At 42.0% G+C, this 22,884-nt stretch overlaps 2 protein-coding genes across 2 annotated transcripts; both read left to right on the forward strand.

Annotated features, from left to right (window-relative positions):
• Positions 1–131: 131 nt before the first annotated feature.
• Positions 132–14,092, forward strand: lss (lanosterol synthase (2,3-oxidosqualene-lanosterol cyclase)). The gene is made up of 22 exons (XM_064975825.1): positions 132–252; positions 675–843; positions 3,137–3,275; positions 3,617–3,725; positions 3,929–4,050; positions 4,298–4,394; positions 4,603–4,738; positions 4,906–5,014; positions 5,106–5,224; positions 5,666–5,763; positions 5,859–5,886; positions 6,037–6,093; positions 6,271–6,342; positions 6,515–6,565; positions 6,777–6,926; positions 7,189–7,285; positions 7,421–7,526; positions 7,625–7,690; positions 9,217–9,297; positions 9,457–9,630; positions 11,162–11,240; positions 11,514–14,092. Exons 1-22 carry the CDS (start codon positions 236–238, stop codon positions 11,649–11,651), a joined length of 2,214 nt encoding a protein of 737 aa, XP_064831897.1. The 5' UTR covers positions 132–235; the 3' UTR covers positions 11,652–14,092.
• A 5,907-nt stretch (positions 14,093–19,999) lies between these two features.
• Positions 20,000–22,042, forward strand: LOC135547124 (histidine-rich glycoprotein-like). Its single transcript, XM_064975826.1, has 4 exons — positions 20,000–20,067; positions 21,005–21,045; positions 21,151–21,593; positions 21,713–22,042. Exons 2-4 carry the CDS (start codon positions 21,027–21,029, stop codon positions 21,746–21,748), a joined length of 498 nt encoding a protein of 165 aa, XP_064831898.1. The 5' UTR covers positions 20,000–20,067; positions 21,005–21,026; the 3' UTR covers positions 21,749–22,042.
• Positions 22,043–22,884: the final 842 nt, after the last annotated feature.

Raw genomic sequence — 22,884 nt, forward strand, 5'->3', positions numbered from 1 at the left:
TCTCTAAATTGTGATTGGACAGTCGTTTGTCTGCTCATATCTCTCCATGCAAAAACCACCTCGGGTGGTACTGCTTGGTACCATGGGAAGGGCAGTCCTCTGTGGCACAAGGTAGTGTTTATCCAACGGAAATATTTTGAAAAGAGAACTTCAATTCCCACAGTATCACAAATGGGGGCCGATCCTGTGGATCAGCTGAAGTTTGCGGAGGATTTAATTCATTCATAAGGTTTTAATGATGACCGAGGGAACGTAAGTACAGAACGAACATGTTCAATTATGTGTATGTGTATTATATATGCTATAAAAGTAAACATTTGTAAGAAGTTATAACTTGCTAATTGATTGGTAGCTGATTGCTTTGTGCTCTTTCACAAGATTAACTTGGATCAGAAAGGACATGCATGCTCATTAGGAAAGGAACAGGATACATGTCAACGACTATCAATTTCAACAATGACCATTCTGTACAATACAAATTGTGGTGCAGAATTACTCAAGCGCCACACCCACTGGGCACAGACTTCAATTCAACGTGTATTCCACGTTGATTCAACGTAAATGTCATTGAAATGACGTGGAAACAACGTCGATTCAACCAGTGTGTCCCCAGTGAATACGCGCGCCCATGAATTCCATACGTATACGCGCGCTGTCAATTCTTGCACCCTCAGATGCCTTCGTAGAAGGGGGGGGCCGTACAAGACGGAGCCAGCGACAGACCTGACCCGCTGGAGGCTCAGTAACACAGAGGGCAGGCAGACATGGCGCTATGTAGAGGATCAAGACACATCAGACAGGGAGCAGACTATGCTTGAAGCCCATTCACTTGGTTTGGATACGGTACACATACTCATTCATGTTTATTTTTCACGAGCCATTGGGAATGTCAACTGTATCTACTAAAGGAGAGGATTTACCTAGTTACTTTTATTCTGTACGTAAATCCGAGACACTATTTAGTATGATGTTACGTTTCATATGGTATGTATTAATTTGTGGATGTCCATCACCCATTTTATATTATATGTTACGAATTACAATTAGCATTATATGTTATGAGTTTTCTAAATGTATAACAAGCTGCAAATTTGCCAAACTTATGATACTTTTGGTCATGTAGTGTATGTGCAGACTTGCTCGTTGAACATCTTATTCCAAAATCATGGGCATTAATATGGAGTTGGTCCCCCATTTGCTGCTATAACAGCTTCCACTCTTCTGGGAAGGCTTTCCACTAGATGTTGGAATATTGCTGCGGGTCTTGCTTCCATTCAGCCACGAGCACTAGTGAGGTCGGGCAGTGATGTTGGATGATTAGGCCTGGTTCGCAGTCGGTGTTCCAATTATTCTCAAAGGTGTTTGATGGGCTTGAGGTCACACACCGATCTCAACAAACCATTTCTGTATGGACCTTGCTTTGTGCACGGGGCCATTGTCATGCTGAAACAGAAAACTTCCCCAAACTGTTGCCACAAAGTTGGAAGCACAGAATCATCTAGAAAGTCATTGTATGCTGTAGCGTTAAGATTTCCATTCACTGGAACTAAGGGGCCCAAACCATGAAAAACAGCCCCAGACCATTATTCCTTCTCCACCAAACTTTACAGTTAGCAATTATGTATTCTGCAGATAGCGTTCGTCTGGCATCCTCCAAACCCAGAATCGTCTGTTGGACTTCCAGATGGTGAAGTGTGATTCATCACTCCAGAGAATGCATTTCCACTGCTCCAGAGTCCAATGGCAGCGAGCTTTACGCCACTCCAGACCATGCTTGGCATTGCTCATGGTGATCTTAGGATTCTGTGCGGCTGCTCGGCCATGGAAACCCATTTCATGAAGCTCCGGATGAACAGTTATTGTGCTGACGTTGCTTCCAGAGGCAGTTTGGAACTCGGTAGTGAATGTTGCAACCGAGGACATGCGATCTTTAGGTGCTTCAGCACTCAGCGGTCGTGTTCTGTGAGCTTGTGTAGCCTACCACTTCACATTTGAGCCATTGTTGCTCCAAGATGTTTCCACTTCACAATAACAGCACTTACAGTTGACCAGGGCAGACATTTTCCTAACTGACTTGTTGGATGACGGTGCCATGTTGAAAGTCACTGAGATCTTCAGGAAGGCCATTCTACTGCCAATGTTTGTCTATGGAGATTGCATGGCTGTATGCTCAATTTTATACACCAGTCAGCAACGGGTGTGGCTGACTGGCCAAATGAGCCACTCACTCATTTGAAGGGATGTCCACATACTTTTGTATATATTGTGTATGTTACAAATTCCGGCAAGGTGGCTAACGTTAGCTAGGGGTTAGGGTTAAGTTTAGGAGTTAGGTTAAGGTTTAGGGCAAGGGTTAGCAGACATGCTAAGCAGTTGCAAAAGTTTTAAGTAGTTGAAAAATGAGGTCTACATCTCTTATGTAACCATATGAAACCTAACATAACATACTAATTTCAGTGTCTCTGATTTACTTTTACTATGTTACGTCTAGTCCATGAGAACAGACTGACCTAGGCTATCTGAAGTGTAAGCATTAGGCATGACAGGTAGCCTTAAGGCTAGAGCGTTAGGCCAACAACCGCAAGGATGCTGGTTCGAATACTGGAGCCGACCAGGTGGAAAATCTGTAGCTGTGTCTTTGAGCAAGGCACTTAACCCTAATTGCTCCAGGGGTGCTGTACAATTGTGACCCCACTCCCTGTGGCTGTCTCAGGGGTAGTTGATATGCAAAAAAATAGAAATAAGTAACATTTCTATTGCACACTTGTATTGCATTTTTTGGATTGCCTACATGTCCCCTTAGTTGGCCTTCATTGTAAATAAAAATGTGTTCCTTAATTGACTTAAATCAATATAAATTTAACAGGTAAAATATAAGCACCCCCCAAATTATTATAATATATTATTAGTTGAAGCCATAAACCGAATGGTTGAAACCCTTGCAAGAATAAGTGCATATTCTCTCATCCTAACCTCTTATATACATATGTCTCATTGAAGTATACATTCAATGATAGAATAGTTGGGCCCCACAAGAACAAAAGGTGGAACTAAATCTCTCCTCGAACGAGCTCGTCATTAGTGTTGTGACCTTTGACCCATGCTTTGTTGTGACAGTACCTATGCCCCTCTACAGAGTAAATTCATCCCTGGCTCTCCCTCAGTCCACACTGCAGTGGAGTCAGCCCTGAAGGGCATGGCATTCTACAGCCAGCTCCAGGCAGAAGATGGCCACTGGGCAGGAGACTACGGAGGACCCCTCTTCCTGCTACCAGGTACACACAATTAGATGCACTTTCAGAGGAAGTACAGTATGCATCTCGTAAAATTAAATGTCTGCATAATGCCATCCAATGTTCACTTCCATATTTACAGATAATGTATGTACACATAACAAGCACGGTCATTGAGTTTTATTGTGTCATGTCCATGGGAAAATAACAATGGACGGGGTCGGACGTGGTGTGCATTATCATGTACATTATGCCATGGTAGTTATAATGTAATCCATGGGTTATGAAAACAGTAAAAACACTCAAGTTAACGATGAGACTCACATCTGTACTTACAACATCTGAGATGACATCAGTGGTCTGTCTGTCTGTGCTATCCTCAGGTCTCCTGATCACCTGTCACATAACCCAGATCCCTCTCCCTGAGGCCTGGAAGAAGGAGATGGTGAGATACCTGCGCTCTGTCCAGCTGGCTGATGGAGGCTGGGGCCTGTGAGTGTTCTCATCACTGCTCTCCTTCACTTCTACCCCAAAATACAGTGTGAAAATAAGAGGGATGCCCACGCACACTGTTTAGATATTCTCCAGTAGTTTAATTAGCAATGTTTCCACCACAGCTTATGAGGCCTGTGAGTATCAGCGCAGTCAAAGCTTCAAAGATTTCTTCTTTTTGTGTTTTGGTAATTTCTTGTCAGACACATTGAAGACAAGTCCACAGTGTTTGGCACGTCCCTCAGCTACACCACCCTGAGGATTCTGGGAGTGGGACCGGATGACCCGGATATGGTTAGGGCCAGGAACAACCTGCACAGCAAAGGTCTTATTTAACTGTTTAACATTTTTTGGGGGGGGGGGGTCAATTAATTGAGGTCTTTGTTTCGTATGTTGGTGGAACCAAAGAAATATATGCTGTTTGAAAAAAATGAAAGGGAATGTTGGAGAGCATCACCTGTATATGTTTTAAACCTGAAATAAAAAGTGTCTAAATGCTTTTAACCTCATAAGAGGTGAAATTGTTACCATTATAGAGTCAGATCATGTCTGTGTGTCTGTCTGTTGTACAGGAGGCTCGCTTGGCATCCCCTCCTGGGGTAAATTCTGGTTGGCCATCCTCAATGTGTACAGCTGGGAAGGAATGAACACGCTCCTCCCGGAGATGTGGTACGCTTGATGTCCTGATACGAATTTGATCAGAATTGTACATAGATTTTAATTCGCCTTTATATAGCACCTATACATAAAAGTTGAAATTGGATAGGCCGCTCACTCTTGAATACTTGTGAACTTTAACCTTGATTTGGGATATTGATTCCCTCAGCTATGTTTCAACTTGTCCTGTTCTTTGGTCCATGTTTTGTCCTCTATTCAGGCTGTTCCCTACCTGGTTCCCTGCTCACCCATCCACTCTCTGGTGCCACTGTCGCCAGGTCTACCTCCCTATGAGCTACTGCTACGCTCTCAGGTTTGCTGCCAAGGAGGACCCCCTGGTGCTCAGCCTCAGACAGGTGCAGTAGTTACTTCACCCCACCTGGGGGCGACATGTTTCTGTCATAGTGCTCCACTCACTCCGGCCAGAAGTTGCCCACGTAGGCACAGCCCCAAAGATCAGCTGGAATAAGATGGAGCTGCAATAGAGTATATGGACTTAGTAGCATCCTTCTCTGTTCTATAGGAGCTGTATGTCCAGGACTATGCCACCATCAACTGGCCTGGTCAGCGGAACAATGTGGCACCATGTGACATGTACACACCACACAGCACGCTACTCACCGTGGCTTACAGTAAGCACTGCACATACCGTATTAATAGTTTGTGATTGGTCATTTGTGACGATGTTATAACTGTAATCTTGAATTCTCTGTTCTTCCTCAGTGGTCATGAACGTGTATGAGGCCCACCACAGCAGTAGTCTACGAGGAAGAGCGGTCAAAGAGCTGTACGACCACATACAGGCTGACGACCGTTTCACCAAGTGCATCAGCATCGGCCCAGTAAGAAACTGAACTTTAATCAAAGTACCTTTTTTTTTGATGCCACTTGTGTTTTAGGATTATCTAGTATTTCCTTGCACTTCCAGCTGGAATCCTTTTTTGTGAAACATTGGTTTGCAATATTATCACAGCAAAGAAGTTACTGCGAACAATGAACACAGTTCTTTCCCCTCAGACATTATTGCACGGGCGGTAGAACAGAAGCATATGTACTGGATTTTTTTTCTTTACCTCGATATGCAACGCTTCCCCACCTCTGCTTCTTCAATGAAACAAAAACGACAACGGCCGTGGGGCGGATAACATTAGTGGCGCTGTTTCCCCTAGTGCGGATTCCATCTTTAATGCTGTTTTGGCAGTTTACACTGTGGTTTAAGGTGATCCAGAATTGTGTGTCAGTTGTTACGTGGCAGTGATTTAACGCCTAGTTTCACTCCTCAGATCTCCAAAACGATCAACATGCTGGTGCGCTGGCAAGTGGACGGACCCTCTTCCGCTGCCTTCCAGGAGCACGTGTCCAGGATCCCAGACTACCTCTGGTCAGTCAGTTAGTGAGTCAGTTGTATGTGACAATGCAGTAGGTTGTGAGCGTGTTTACTTACATGTTTGTTTTCCATTTCCTGCTTTGCGATAGGCTGGGATTGGATGGTATGAAAATGCAGGTATGTTGGGTATTGGCGAGCCATGATATACATAATGTCGTTAATCTTTTGCGTTATGGGCTGGTTTCCTGACCCAAATTAAGTAGACAGAAAAGCACTTTTAATGTCTGACCTGGTTTCCTGACATGCAGTCTGGTTGTGTTCCTATAGGGAACCAATGGATCACAGCTATGGGACACGGCTTTCGCAGCTCAGGCGTTCCTAGAAGTGAGATATTCATGTTACTCTACAAAGAATTACAAAGAACTCATCTGACTTGTTCATCATGCTTTACGTTCTGCGTGCATTACTCTCCATTGATGTGATGATTGATAACTGTAAAGATGTCAAAGTTGAGAGGATTTGTAATGTTTTTGTGTTTTTCCCTCAATTGGGGTCATTCAGGCAGGGGCTCAGGACAGCCCCAGGTTAGAAGAGTGTCTTAAACACGCTCACCAGTTCCTCACCATCACACAGGTGAGAGCGTCACAGGAAATGTGAGTTCCTCACACAGGTCACAGAGTCTAGTGTATTGGCTCGCTGCCAGACAAAACACCTTGAGGGCACACATTCCTCGGGTTCCTAATACACCTGTTGCTTTTCTATGGATTTTTTTTCCGATGTCTGACCAGTTTTCTCCTTTCATCAGATACCAGACAACCCCCCAGAATACCAGAAATACTACAGACAGATGAACAAGGTGAACCATTACTGCCAGTCCGAGGAAGTGTCTGCGTGTCCTGTATGAGTGTGTTTGTCCTGCAAGACCGTGTGCGTGTGTCCTGTATGGTCGCGTGTGAGTGATTGTGTGTATTTGTCCTGCACATCCGTGTGTCCTGCATGGTTGTGTGTGTGCATTTGTGTGTGTGTTTGTCTATGCGCACTTACATGCATGAATGTGTGTTTATCAGGGAGGGTTCCCCTTCAGCACGCGGGACTGTGGCTGGATCGTGGCCGACTGCACGGCAGAGGGCCTAAAGTCAGTGATGCTTCTGCAGGAACACTGTCCCTTCATCAGTCAGCACGTCCCCTCAGAGCGCCTGTGTGACTCCGTCAATGTGGTCAGTGGCAACACCAACTAACTTCTATCTACTGTACAACCCAATCACAGTTTTCACCACAACTTGATATATCGTGTCGGGGGCTTTTCTCGATCTTTCATGTATTTTCCTCTCTACTATCTCCCCAACTCTCAACTTCTTTCAAGATGATGTCTCACGGTGCTGATAATAATGCAAATTCTCAGCTCATGTTTGATTCCATCATACAACAAAAAAGCAACATACAATACTGACACTTGCCCTGGTTGACTGTGTGTTGCAGTTGCTAAGCATGAGAAACGGAGACGGCGGTTTTGCCACTTATGAGACCAAGCGAGGAGGGAGACTGTTGGAGCTACTCAACCCCTCAGAGGTGTTTGGTGAGTCTTTCATCTCACCGACCCCCCCCCCCCCGATCCCTGTGTTGTATTTATGGATATAATACCTTTTTTGGATATAAATACAAGCTTTGTACTCCCTCCCACCACCACCACCCCCCTATCTCTTTCTTTCAGGTGACATCATGATAGACTACACCTATGTGGAGTGCACCTCAGCAGTCATGCAGGCTCTGAGACACTTCCAGCAGGTGTACCCTGAATACCGGACAGAGGAGATCAGGTACACGCACACACACATGCTATACCTCTAGCCTGGAACCCTAACCCTCTCCAAGCTGCTGCCTAAAAGCCTCACTTTTTCTAACTGTTTTAACTCAGGTCCACTCTGAGAGAAGGATTGGAGTACTGCCGGAGGGTGCAGAGGCCCGATGGGTCATGGGAAGGGTAAGTAGCTTCCGGTCTCACTTACAGTGCATTCAGAAAGTTTTCAGACCCCTTGACTTTTTCCACATTTGGTTACGTTACAGCCTTATTTTAAAATTGATTACATATTTTTTTGTTCTTATCAATCTACACGCAATATCCCATAACAGGTTTTTAGAAATGTTTGCACATGTATTACAAATAAAAAACAGAAATACATTATTTACTTAAGTATTCAGATCCTTTGCTATGAGACTTCAAATTGAGCTCAGGTGCATCCTGTTTCTATTGATCATCCTTGAGATGTTTCTACAACTTGATTGGAGTCCACCTGTGGTAAATTCAATTGATTGGACATGTTTTGGAAAGGCACACACCTGTCTATATAAGGTCCCACAGTTGACAGTGCATGTCAGAACAAAAACCAAGCCATGAGGTCGAAGGAATTCTCCGTAGAGCTCCGAGACATGATTGTGTCAAGGCACAGATCTGGGGAAGGGTACCAAAAAATGTCTGCAACATTGAAGGTCACCAAGAACGCAGTGGCCTCCATCATTCTTAAATGGAAGAAGTTAGGAATCACCAAGACTCTTGCTAGTGCTGGCTGCCCGGCCAAATAGGTGGAGAAGGGCCTTGGTCAGGGAGGTGACCAAGAACCCGATGGTCACTCTGACAGAGCTCCAGTGTTCCTCTGAGGAGATGGGCGAGCCTTTCAGAAGGACAACCATCTCTGCAGCACTCCACCAATCAGGTCTACATGTAGAGTGGCCAGATGGGAGCCATTTCTCAGTAAAAGGCACATGACAGCCCGCTTGGAGTTTGCCAAAAGGTACCTAAAGGACTCTCAGACCATGAGAAACAAGAATCTCTGGTCTGATGAAACCAAGATTGAACTCTTTGTCCTGAATGCGAAGCGTCACGTCTGGAGGAAACCTGGCACCATCCCAACGGTGAGGTGTGGTGGTGGTGGCAGCATCATGCTGTGGGGATGTTTTTCAGCGGCAGGGACTGGGAGACTAGTCAGGATCGAGGCAAAGATGAATGGAGCAAAGTACAGTGAGATCCTTGATGAAAACCTGCTCCAGAGCACTCAGGATCTCTGACTGGGGAGAAGGTTCACCTTCCAAAAGGACAATGACCCTAAGCACACAGCCAAGACAATGCTGGAGTGGCTTCGGGACAAGTCTCTGAATGTCCTTGTGTGTCCTTGTGTGTAATTTGAATGGCAGTGTCTGTGATTTGAATGCCATGTGATTTGAATGTTATGTGATTTGAATGTTATGTGATTTGAATGCCAGTGCCTGTGATTTGAATGCCATGTGATTTGAATGCCTGTGATTTGAATGTTATGTTGTTATTCATTCTTCTGCGTCATACGGACCATTTAGTTATGTGTCCTTCCTAGGGTAGCAAAATTCTGGTAACCTTCCCCAAAAAAGTTTTCCTGAAATCCCGGTTGGAAGCTTCACGGAATCAGGAGGGAATAGGCAGGAAATCCTACTGTACTTTTTCAACCCTAGTGCTTTCTTATTGTGTGTGTTGCCTAGATCCTGGGGAGTGTGCTTCACCTATGGGGTCTGGTTCGGCTTGGAGGCCTTTGCCTGCATGGGTCATACCTACCATGATGGGTAAGGATCCTTAGTGCCGGAGGAAGACATGTACGCACACACCACATTCAAAGGAAACCCGAATGTCTGTGGAATCGTTTTTTTTTTCAAACCTTTAAAAATACATCTTTAACTCTCTCCCACTCTCTCTCTCTGTTTCTGTCTCCTTTCTCTCTCCAGCGGTGGTGTGTGTAAGGAGGTGCAGAGTGCCTGTGACTTCCTGGTGGCCCACCAGATGGAGGATGGGGGCTGGGGTGAGGACTTTGAGTCCTGTGAGCAGCGTCGCTACGTGCAGAGTGCTAACTCCCAGATCCACAACACCTGCTGGGCCCTGCTGGGCCTCATGGCTGCTAGGTAACAGTAACTATTTATGTAACTGTCTTGTAATGACTTATTTAACTAACGTAAACTTACTCACTTTTGTACATCGCCTTGGTCCGTACAATTGACCTTATTTTAGCACCCAAAAAACGTAATACTTCCAGATCAACTGTAATGTCAATACCATTGTAAAGCATAATTACAAATGGAATGAAAACATGAAATAAGAATTAAAGTCATAAGACATGGCCAGATATGGAATTATTAACACATACTAACTACACTACAGCCTCAGACTGCCTTCCAACAAAATCCATGCCGAGACCTTCGCGCCGCCTGTTTCGGCATGATTCAAGAAGGCAATGAGCTCCGTCGGGTCATTTTTAAAATGGCGGGTGGGGAAGTGAAACTAATGCGTGATAGTAAGAAAGAGAGATGTCGTGTGGGGAAACTGCTTTTTTTTCCACTATCTGTCCAACTTATCACCTTATCGCCTCTAAAATGTAAATAAAACACTATAAAGTGTTTATATAATGTGTCATGACATACCTATTTGAAGGTTTGTGTCAAATTTGAATAAGGTTTTCAGGGCGGTGCTAAAGTGATCTTCAGAATTAAACAGCGGCTTTTGAGAGTCATGATCGCTTGCAGTGAAGACGCAAAAAATTTAAATGATGAGACAAGTGCTACACCTGGTGGAGAGAGATTGTAAAGACAGAAATAGTTGCTTTATGCGTGCTGTACATTACGGCATGACACGTCACGATGTAACGGAGGGTCAGTTTTTTTCAACTTTTCTCCAATACTATAGAGCCATTATCATGTCGCTCAACGATTGAATAGAAACGTAGTTCACACCCCAGATTTTGAAGTCAACACAGTCGCTACATTCCCATTTGTTTTTATTTGCAGCCTCGTTTGAATGTTGCGATTGCGCACATTTGTACGGAATGGGGTGAGTTTACGTTACCTTGTAACTACCTATGAGACTACCTTGTAACTACCTTTAATAATTACGGTTAGGTTCTAAATAACAGGGTAAAAAATGACAGACAACTATAAAAGCTCAAACCAAGTTTATTCACCCAAAGGGTCGGACAGCAGAACGAACACCCCAATTTGTGTGAAGCATCCTTCTTCCCTCTTAACATGACATCTTTATTGCTAGGCAGGAAGTTAAGTGATGCGGGCAATAAACTGTTCCTTCTCCCTTAATGTGACCTGACCCCAACCCCCATTCCTCACTAAACCACCTCTCTTCACCCTTATCAGTGACTCTAACCATGTGATTGCCTTTCCTTTCCTCAGTACATTCCAAGCACAATTGCCTCCACCATATACATTCCCCCTACAGATAATCATTAACTTCTGGTATAGAAACCAGACTATGGCACTCCTCATTTCCATAGGATACCTGATAATTAACAATATTTCAAGTTTAAGAGTCAGAACCCATCACTACCTTGTAACTAAATGTTTTAAAACAATATGATACAAAGTGGGACCAATCAACCTCAGTATGTTTAAGTTGTAGACCCACAATCTCTTCTCTGCTCTGTGGCAGGTACCCAGATGCACAGGTGATTGAGAGAGGAATACAGCTGTTGGTTGACAAGCAGCTGCCCAATGGAGACTGGCCACAGGTGAGTCCCCGCCTCCTGTCACACACTGCTCAGTGCTTAGCTCCACCCAAGGCTCAAGCATGAAGTTGTCAAATTGTTTAGCATAATCTGCTGTTGAATGTCTGGCCCTCTGGATGTCTGTCATTCTTTTATGTACTGTATTGTAGATTGTGTCAGTGTGTATATTTGGAGCCCAAGAAGCAGTGTAGAGTATTCTTACTAGAGATACATACTGTGAAGAATAACCTGAAGCTTTATAGATGACCACAACTGTATTTTGGCCTCTCTCCTCAGGAAAACATCTCGGGAGTATTCAATAAGAGCTGTGCCATCAGCTACACTTCCTACAGGAACGTCTTCACCGTGTGGACGCTGGGACGCTTCTTTAACCTCTTCCCCTCCAGCCCTCTGGCCGGGAAGGTGAAGCTGTGAGATCAGAGGTCAGCAAGGATTGGAACAGTGCCCTTTCTAATCTATACATAAAGAGCAAGGATTGGAACAGTGCCCTTTCTATTCTATACATAAAGAACGGTCGTGAACAGGGTTGGGGAGTAATGGATTACATGTAATCCGTTAAATGTAACTGATTCTAAAAGTATTTTTTACCTGTAATCCGTTACCAGCTAAAATATTGTAATCAGATTACAGATACTTTTGAAAAACTAGATGATTACTTCATTCTCAATAACATTCAAATCATCTTAAATGTTTTCCACTTGAGAGAGTCTGACCACAAGTCAGAGACCATTACACACCAAATGTGTATAATGATATGCGGAAAAAGAGCAGGAATAGGCTTTTGTAGATTACAGTCCAAGCTATGTCTTCCAATGGTGTGACTGCTGTCAGCATCAAAGATTATTCATCCAATTTGAATAAACGCTTGGAGGTAAGGATGACAGCAGTGTTGTAGCCTACGGGTGCTAGGATACCACTTATTATTGATATCTATATAGCTCATTGATGTGAATCACACTGCTGCTCAATCTAATTTGTGCTGATTAAAGAAAAATGCCCATAGGCCTAATGGACACACACACTTTTAATGGACTTAAACAGCTGCAAATGATTGAGATATCAAAGTGTCTCCAACAAAAGCTTAAACAATAGGCCTATAGCAAATGCAGCATATGGAAATCATTTTTCACATGCAAATAGCACTTTTCCAAGTCCTATTTTGAAGACCAAGGGGTATGAAATCAAATGGAAGGATTGGAAATCTGACAGACTTGATTTTCAATGTGAAGATGTAGCCTACTCATTTTATTATCTATATTAAAGTAGAAAGCTATCGGTTAAAAGAAGCCTACATAACTATAAAGTAAAATGCAACATCCATTTATTGCCAGAACTTTGTAAACTCTAACATTGATTTATCCTGCAATAGATGTCATTCAATTGGTAATATTCATTTTTGTCTTCTTCTAATGCCTCTTAACCTGTAGTGACACCCCATCCCGTGAACGGGACCGTTGTCTTCATCTGACACTAATTAGCATAACGCAACGGACATAAATCTTCCTAGAAAATATTCCTATTCATGAAAATCACAAGTGAAATATATTGGAACACAGCTTAGCCTTTTGTTAATCACCCTGTCATCTCAGATTTTCAAAATATGCTTTACAGCCAACGCTAGACAAGCATTTGTGTAAGTTTATCATAGCCTAGCCTTGCTAGCAGCAGGCAACCTTGTCACGGAAATCAGAAAAGCAATGAAATTAAATCATTTACCTTTGATGAACTTCGGACATTTTCACTCACGAGAATCCCAGGTAGACAGCCAAAGTTCATTTTTTCCCAGAAGATTATTTTTGTAGGCGAAATAGCTCAGTTTGTTCTTCACGTTTGGCTGAGAAATCAAACGTTGTTTAGAATCCATCCTCAAGGTGTTTTTCTAATATCTATTCGATAATATATCTGTCGGGACAATTAGTTTTTCACTAGGACCGATTGGAGTTATGGCTACCTCTGTATTTTACGAGAGAATCTCTCTCGGAGCCACCATGTGACCACTTACGCAATGTGGCCGCCTACAGCTATTCTTCAACAGCACCTTAGGGAATACGTAGAAAGCGTAAGCTCGTTGATGGTACATTCACAGCTGAATAGGGAGTCATTGGAACGCAGCGCTTTCAAAACCTGGGGCACTTCCGGATTGGATTTTTCTCAGGCTTTCGCCTGCAACATCAGTTCTGTTATACTCACAGACAATATCTTTACAGTTTTGGAAACGTTAGAGTGTTTTCTATCCAAAGCTGTCAATTATATGCATATTCTAGCATCTTTTCCTGACAAAATATCCCGTTTAAAACGGGAACGTTTTTTTTATTCCAAAAATGAAAATACTGCCCCCTAACACCAAGAGGTTTTAAGGGGAAAGTAATCTAAAAGTAACTTAAAGTTTATCAGATTACGTTACTGAGTTTGGGTCATTCAAATGTTAGTGATTACAATTGTGGACAGGTAACTAGCAACTGTAACAGATTGCATTTCTAAAGTAACCTCCCCAACCCTGTTCGTTAAAGTGACGTTTTTCAAGTTTTCTACTGGGTGAGTCCTGAAAAGACCACAACCTTGGGATCACCTTACCTTGCCTGCTATTTTAACATTCCTCTTGCCTTACACTTTGGTGGGACTGAACTCTTTGAAACACACCTTTTAGCTGCTATGTGAGAAATGAGGGTGTCATTTTGGCATCTGTATTATGAAATAAAAATCGAGCCAGTAAATCAATCTGTAAATAGTGCTGAAATAAAAGTGTTTCCATGTTGCCTATTAATATCAACCTTAGTTTCTGAAAATCTATTGATGTAATTGATTTGTAATGAAATCTTATTTTGAAATGCAGAATAAAGTCATTTTGGATGGTTTCACTAATTCACAATTTCTCTCTTGCAACAGCTGATGATGTTTGAGTGGGAGAACAGTGTGAGTCAAACCTACCAACCAGTAGCCCGTGACCCGTCCTGCATCAATTCACACACACACGCGCTCTCCCTCACTGAATTTGCCAAATCAAAGTATCTAATGGAATTCAAGGTGCGGTTTTGGGGAGTGTTTGTAACTTTCAACTTTTTTTGTGTGTGCTTGCGTTCGTATTTGTGTGGGTGTAGGGTGCAGCTATCTGGACAAAAAGCTATCTATGCCACTGTCAATCGTAGCAATAGTGAAGGGAGATCATATGATAACACACAGTAGAATTGTTGCACAATAGGCATTCCAAAGAAAGGCATGCTTGATAGGTACATTTCAGTTTTCACCTCCCTCATGCCTCATCCAATTTGTTTTGTTCCTGAAGCATGACTGCCAATAAGAATGCTGGTACTCACCTCATTCAACCCCTTCTCCACCAGACCTGGAATAATTTGTTTTAAATAGGATTTGTGCAAAGTTCCTTTTTTCAGGGGAACAAATTTTTACTTCGGATGTGAATACGGATCCCCCCAAAAACTATTTGAATACAGATCTCAGAAATTGACTACTTTTTCTAAACAATTTCAACACAGATCTCAGAAAGTAACTACTGTCGTGGAAATTCTAACCAAGTGAGAAAGACTCTGAGCAGGTCAGCGACTCCCTGTTCTTATTGTTAGGGATGCACCAATATGAAATTTTGGGCCGATATCCTTGCCAAAAACCCTGATACATTTAAACATTTTAGCGGCCTTTTAAGCATTCTAGAACAGTTAAATAGTTTAAACACACACACACACACACACTGATGGTTGGCATTTACATATGTCCCCATTGCCAGTAAAAACATAATCCAAACCTATTTCTTTCACTTACTTGCTGTGCTGTTTGTTGTTCATTTGTTCAGTCGTTTCATGCTCAACCAGGATTTCATCATACATGTCAAGCAGTGACGTTTCAGCTGTCTGTCCGTGGCCTCTTTTGTCTTGGGTCCTCTTCTTCGGTGCGCACTGTCACTGTCTGTTTCCTTCTTGTCCAGCTGTGTCTGTACAATTTCACATAAACCCTGTTTCTTGCCTGCATCGAAGTAGCGGTCCTTGACCTAGCATCGAGCATAGTGGCGATACAGTAAAGAAGCTCAGAGAGAATGCCACCGAATCACTTGTTCACAGCCTCTAGTAGAAGTTTGAACCCCACGGTCTGTATCGGCAGTTTTGTTGAGCAGGCATTTCAATGCCATGACAGAGGGTATCACGTCTGCTGCAGACACAGTTGAGGAGCTTATTTCTCGAGTCAGTTGTTCGAATGGAGCAAGCTAGTGTGTTCATGTTTCAAACATGTTCTCAAATGCCATTGAGACGGCAACAGCGGTATGGGGCTGACATCGCTGGTCCAAATGTCGGTCGTGAAGCTAATAGCAGTGGCGACCACAGCAAGCAGCTCATGGATATGCGTTTCAACAATACTGTGTAACTCCGGTAGGGCAACATCTGAAAAATAGCGCCTACTTGGTAGTGTGTATACTGGGGCTCGAGGTTCCCAACCAGTCGGCGAAAACCAACATCCTCCACAACAAAGAACGGTTGATTGTCAAGGGCAATGAATTCTATTATCTTGGCGTTAATGGATTTTGCCTTTTGAGTTGTCTCGCTGACTTGAACTTGTTTAGTTGTTGGAAGTGTGTGCTTAGTTTTTTTTCTGCTTTTCTTCTAAGTAGTCACTGAACGTCTGGGGGTGATGCACTTTCAAATAAGTAATTAGGTTTGTGGTATTGAACGATTTCACTTTCTCCCCTCCTCGGGAAATAATAGCAGCACAAACTTTGCATATGGCCTTTTTTTATCTTCCTTTGAAACTTCAAAATAGATCCACAAAGAAGACATTGTAGGCTAGGTTAGGAATGCTGTGTTGTATGTGTAGCTCTGTATTTTTTTGTGGTGTCATTACGTGATCTACCTACGTTATATATGTTTGCGCGTCAGCATTGACACATCGGCGTTAAACTACATCGGGCCGATGCCGATGTTGGCATTTTTAGCTAATATCGCCTGATTCCGATATGCTTACCGATATATCGTGCATCCCTACTAATTGTATAGAAACCAGGGTTTGACCCCTAAGACAAGGTTCTTCTTATCAGCTGTCCGTACTAGAGCCATCTCCTCCCTGGTACCTCAAGAGTACACAAACACCAATTCAATCTATGGAATGCAGGCTCCGACAGGGGACAAGACCATCATAAATCAGTTGCTAGCCCAAAACCCCAGAGGCCAACTCAGTACACACAGACGAGGGAGTACTGAGAAACCTTATTCCATGCATAAACAGTAGTAAAACGTAATCTTGTAATTTTCTACCATACTACTTTTCAGAAACTATTGGATTGGCTGCCTTCAACTAATGGCAGGGCTGTATCTGGATTTGCATGTTGAAGATAGAATGAATAGAGCACACACAAACTAGGGCAGGACTGTCTATTTCCCCAGGTGTACATTATCAAGTCAAACCAATCAATCAATGTTATCAACTTTTCTTGTGCCTGTGTAATAAAACTGTACTTTGAGCAACATTTTATTAGCATGTTGTTACATAACTTTGGAAATGAACATTTTAATTGCATTATCAATGAGCTAAGACTTTTTGTAACTACTGTGCACAAGAGGAATAGTGGCTGTTCCTTATTCCACCTGTAATAACTCCATTATTATGCCATTATAAATCAATTCCCAAAGTCCTATGTAAGTAACAACAATGTTGCTATTGTAATAATCAAAGTTACTACACATGTATAAGAACTTGATGTCAAGTGTTACCTTATGTCTCACTCATTATGAAAATATATTTGTTAGTCATTTTGAAGCTGGAAAAGAGGTCTATTCTAATGTTGAGGTCATTATATTATAGGCTATAGACTATATTAAGATTCATATCTAAGAGCCCTCCAAACCATGTGCGTATGATAATATATTTAGACTAATTCAACTAATTGTTGTAGTTTTTGGTTCTTCATCAAGTATTTGGTAGCCATCAAATATATATACAGTGGGGCAAAAAAGTATTTAGTCAGCCACCAATTGTGCATGTTCTCCCACTTCAAAAGACGAGAGAGGCCTGTCATTTTCATCATAGGTACACATCAACTATGACAGACAAAATGCGAGATGAAAGTCCAGAAAATCACAGTGTAGGATTTTTTAGGAATTTATTTGCAAATTATGGTGGAAAATAAGTATTTGGTCAACTACTAACAAGCAAGATTTCTGGCTCTCACAGACCTGTAACTTCTTCTTTAAGAGGCTCCTCTGTCCTCCACTCGTTACCTGTATTAATGGCACCTGTTTGAACTTGTTATCAGTATAAAAGACACCTGTCCACAACTTCAAACAGTCACACTCCAAACTCCACTATGGCCAAGACCAAAGAGCTGTCAAAGGACACCAAGAACAACATTGTAGACCTGCACCAGGCTGGGAAGACTGAATCTGCAATAGGTAAGCAGCTTGGTTTGAAGAAATCAACTGTGGGAGCAATTATTAGGAAATGGAAGACATACAAGACCACTGATAATCTCCCTCGATCTGGGGCTCCACGCAAGATCTCACCCCGTGGGGTCAAAATGATCACAAGAACGGTGAGCAAAAATCCCAGAACCACACGGGGGGACCTAGTGTATGACCTGCAGAGAGCTGGGACCAAAGTAACAAAGCCTACCATCAGTAACACACTACGCCGCCAGAGACTCAAATCCTGCAATGCCAGACGTGTCCCCCTGCTTAAGCCAGTACATGTCCAGGCCCGTCTGAAGTTTGCTAGAGAGCATTTGGATGATCCAGAAGAAGATTGGGAGAATGTCATATGGTCAGATGAAACCAAAATAGATTTTTTTTGGTAAAAACTCAACTCGTCGTGTTTGGAGGACAAAGAATGCTGAGTTGCACCCAAGAACACCATACCTACTGTGAATCATGGGGGTGGAAACATCATGCTTTGGGGCTGTTTTTCTGCAAGGGGACCAGGACAACTGATCCGTGTAAAGGAAAGAATGAATGGGGCCATGTATCGTGAGATTTTGAGTGAAAACCTCCTTCCATCAGCAAGGGCATTGAAGATGTAACGTGGCTGGGTCTTTCAGCATGACAATGATGACACACCGCCCGGGCAATGACGGAGTGGCTTCGTAAGAAGCATTTCAAAGTCCTGGAGTGGCCTAGCCAGTCTCCAGATATCAACCCCATAGAAAATCTTTGGAGGGAGTTGAAAGTCCGTGTTGCCCAGCAACAGCCCCAAAACATCACTGCTCTAGAGGAAATCTGCATGGAGGAATGGGCCAAAATACCAGCAGCAGTGTGTGAAAACCTTGTGAAGACTTACAGAAAACGTTTGACCTCTGTCATTGCCAATAAAGGGCATATAACAAAGTATTGAGATAAACTTTTGTTATTGACCAACTACTTATTTTCCCCCATAATTTGCAAATAAATTAAAAATCCTACAATGTGATTTTCTGGATTTGTTTTCTCATTTTGTGTGTCATAGTTGAAGTGTACCTATGATGAAAATTACAGGCCTCATCTTTTTAAGTTGGAGAACTTGCACAATTGGTGGCTGACTAAATACTTTTTTGCCCCACTGTATATATATTTTTTCAAATATTATTTGGTTTTCTGAGACCTGTATTTGAATATCAAAGAAAAGTGGATTATTAGTTGAAATTATATAAACTATATTCAACTACCACAACAAAATACAACTATTTTCTGCCCAGGTCTGTTCTCCACATCTCATTTGTAAATGCCAACTCTTTAAAAAGTGCCCAATATTTACCAATGCTCAGAACTTTCCCAATTACTCATACTTTGTGTGTAGGGTGTGTAGTGTGAGTCATTTGATGGTTGGAAGACTCATCTTACCAGATATTTATTGCCATCTGTCTTTAATCTTCATTCTTAATGCTTGTATTTCTCATATTACTTACAAAAATATTAATACCTGATAAGAGAATATTGCAGCTAAAAGTTGAATTGCAAAATACCTATCGCACATACATGTTTGTCTATTGTTGTGGTTTAGATCAGTGTCATGGACGTGTGGAGAGACGGACCAAGGCGCAGTGGATGTTGAGTTCCACATAATTTATTAATAAAGTGAAACTTAGCAACAATAAATCAATAAACTAACAACGAACCGTGACTACGTGGTACACAAAATAATATCCCACAACACAGGTGGGAACAATGAAGAACTTAAGTATGATCCCCAATCAGAGACAACGATAATCAGCTGCCTCTAATTGGGAACCATACCAAGCTCACCAACATAGAACTAGGAAAACTAGAACACAACATAGAAATACTAGATCACCCCCTCGTCAAGCCCTGACCTACTACACCATGGAGAAACAATGGTTCTCTATGGTCAGGACGTGACAATCAGATCAAATTTGATGACCAATTTATGCAGAAATACAGGTAATTCAAAAGGGTTCACATACTTTTTCAAGCCACTACATTACGTAAAACCCAATGGACCTCATGCACTATTCAATTAAAACTGAATTCTTTGTAAAATGAAACAAATATTGGCCAATTATTTTATACATTCATCAAATTACATAAAAACACAAAAATGACTGCCTTTCTATTACCACCCCCCTCGCGTCCCCTTGACACACACACACACACACACACACACACACACACACACACACACACACACACACACACACACACACACACACACACACACACACACACACATACACACACACACACACACAGAGAGAGAAAGAGAGATGTATGTTTAGTTTATGACGAGAGATTTGGGGAGTGTTAAAGGAAGCGAGGTGTGGAGGTGTGTCTCTCTCTACAGTATAATTACGAGTTATTTCTCTGGGAAGCCATGCAGACAGAACCCTGACAGGAACTACATCTCAGTAAGTACACTATTTCTAAATATGCCTTATTTTGACAATATTTATTTTTTTAAACAATATTTTTTTAAAGAAACATGTAAAACATGATTGATAGAGTTTAACAGATAGCACTTTGATTGCTGTGTTACAGTACTTTGAACTATGGGAGACTAAAATTGCCAATGCAGGGAAATATGTTATTTGTATATCTTTAATTGTTAATTAGTATTTTTTTTATCTACTTAGGGATACGTTTACTAAATGTTTATTCCAGATGAAATAAAAGACCAAAAACAAAACAAAGCTAAAATGTTTGTATTCCATTTGGAAAAGTACAATTTCTGCTATAATGCTAATTCTTAAGTAATCAAGAAAGTAGTTTATTTGACCCGTGTCAGTGCTTCATTTACCAGCAAATACTGGGATAAATACTTAGTACCTGCGTAAAATATCAATTAATTCAGTAACTTAGGTGCTTACTGATTACCTCAGTGCTTTTAATGCTCCAGCCAGTGGAAATCCATTGAAATACCATATTATATACAGTATCTTGACATTAATGTCAAAGCAATTATCTTTTATAAGTACCTGAGAAAAACTGTTTATAAAGGTATCTTTGCAGACAGTATTTACCTGGCAACTACATGAATAAAAAGCACTGCAAAAGGATAAAAATATATATGTTGGCCAACACCCCACTGTTACTTTCCCTGGTAAGGAACATTGGTCTTCGTGTGCAGCCAGCAGCCACATCTTTCTAGGACACTATTGTTCCATATGTTTGCAGATAGCATTTTCCACAACCAGTCAGACTGGTTAAATGTGACTGAATGTAGCAATATGTTGACAAGGACCTCCTCCATCTCTAACTCTAGGTTCTATACTAGTGAAAGCGGGGACAAAATATAATATTTAAAATAAATCATTAAAATAAGTATAAATATTTTTTACATTTCAGGGTTTTGATCTGAAACATCGAGATGTGGGGTCACAACCAAGGTAAATGTTTGTAAATGCAGACCCATTTAATTTGTTTCTACCTCTCTTTCAATGTATAGTGTAGGTAATTTGGCTCGTATTCTATATAAATCTCTCCTTGTATAGGAAACCAGCATCCCTCTGGCTACAACGTGAACCCAAGCGGGTGCGAACCGCCAATGCCAGGTGGGGCCCCAATATGCCCTCCCTACCAGCCCCCCTCCACTTGCTACCCTGTCACACCATCTTATCCAGTACAGGGTCCCCATGGAGGTCATGGGCATGGGCACGGACCTCATGGCCATGATCATGGTCATGGGCACGGACATCATGGCCATGATCATGGTCACGGTCACGGGCATCGTGGAGGTCACGGTCATGGAGGGCACGGTCATGGAGGACACGGAGGGCACGGTCGCGGAGGGCATGGTCGCGGAGGGCATTGTCATGGGCATGGTCATGGTCATGGTCATGGGCACGGTCATGGGCACGGTCATGGATGCAGGCACAGGCACAAGCATGGGCATTGGCATGGGGGTTGTCACAAGAAAGGGAAGCAGAGTCATGGGGTAAGAGATCTTTTTAGTCTAAAACTAATTGAAAGTGCTCCATAGTAAAAAATCTCTGTTCAATTGAAATAATTTATGTTGAATTAAAGGTGTTCCTTTTCTGTTTCTCCTCCATCCAGAGTTCAAGCAGCTCCTGCAGCAGTGACTCCGACTAGAGCCTGCAGTCAGAGGGACATGACTTATCCTCTTATCAGCCGTAAGAGACCTGGATCTCTCTCCCCAGTGCTTTACTATAGCCCCAGAACCAATCCCTAATCCCCATCCCTAATATATGAATGTTACAAACCCACATCTCTCCCGCTCATAGGACTGATTTTTTTAAAGCATGATGGTTTCTTTTATGTAAAATAATTAAAGGACACAGAAGGAAACTTATTTTTTCTTGTTGTATGCCAAAATGATTAAAAAAATAAAGAACTGTCCAATTACTGTGTACATCATAACTACAACCCACAGTATACGTTTTTGATATTTCAATTATTGTGGGCCTGGGGAATTCTGATTTGTTTATGGGTATTTGGTTATCCGAGCCAAGCTATAATTGTAACCCTGCATACTTTCCTCATAAAGTCAGGCATTCCTAAACATTGATTTGTAGGAACCTAAACTCAAATGTCGGCGGGTTGCCTGTTTTGCATGTTATTTTGACATGAATACATGTCACATATCAGTTTGCACACAATATAAAAAATATAAAAAATATATAGTTAAGTTAATAAAGCTGTATACAAACTTCTCTTCTCTTTGTTGCTTTATTGAGTAAGGCAGCTCAAAAATGCAGGTGTTTGAGCCTATATCAGTGCTCTCTGTGGTGGTGGGGCAGCCAGTGGAAAAAACGGAGCAGAGGGGTTGGTAATGTTCTCCAGTTGGGTGTGATTGGGTTATGTTTTCTAGTTCCACCGTGATTGGCTCAGTGTTCTGTCACTCATGGGGACACCACGTCGCACCCAAATCTAAGAATAAAGCTCGAAAATTCAAGCCCCAAGGGTGCTGCCATAGAGAGTTTCATTAGAAGTGCCCATCCAAGAGGGCTCAAGGTCATTGGACACAGATAAAATTACGTGAATCACGTTATATCTATACAGTAGCTTTGATTGGACTGATCATGTCAACCTCATACTTTCAAAATCTTAGCTAGCAAGCTCGTAGTCATCATGGATCTAGTCGACAATCTACTGGCAAATTATTTTTAATCCTTGTCATATGAAGAAAAATTATAGATAAAACATATTAGTGTTCATCGGCCATTGGACATAAACATTACACAACAAGTTGGAAATCGCAAATTCAA

The sequence above is a fragment of the Oncorhynchus masou genome, chromosome 10 (genome assembly GCF_036934945.1).
Source record: "Oncorhynchus masou masou isolate Uvic2021 chromosome 10, UVic_Omas_1.1, whole genome shotgun sequence".
NCBI lineage: Eukaryota > Metazoa > Chordata > Actinopteri > Salmoniformes > Salmonidae > Oncorhynchus > Oncorhynchus masou.

Excerpts from the sequence above, each read along its gene's own strand:
- lss (XM_064975825.1), top strand. Across the intron at positions 3,276-3,616 it reads ACCCCTCTTCCTGCTACCAG|GTCTCCTGATCACCTGTCAC; the intron begins GTACACACAATT and ends TGCTATCCTCAG. Across the intron at positions 11,241-11,513 it reads CCAATGGAGACTGGCCACAG|GAAAACATCTCGGGAGTATT; the intron begins GTGAGTCCCCGC and ends CTCTCTCCTCAG.
- LOC135547124 (XM_064975826.1), top strand. Across the intron at positions 21,594-21,712 it reads AAGGGAAGCAGAGTCATGGG|AGTTCAAGCAGCTCCTGCAG; the intron begins GTAAGAGATCTT and ends TCCTCCATCCAG.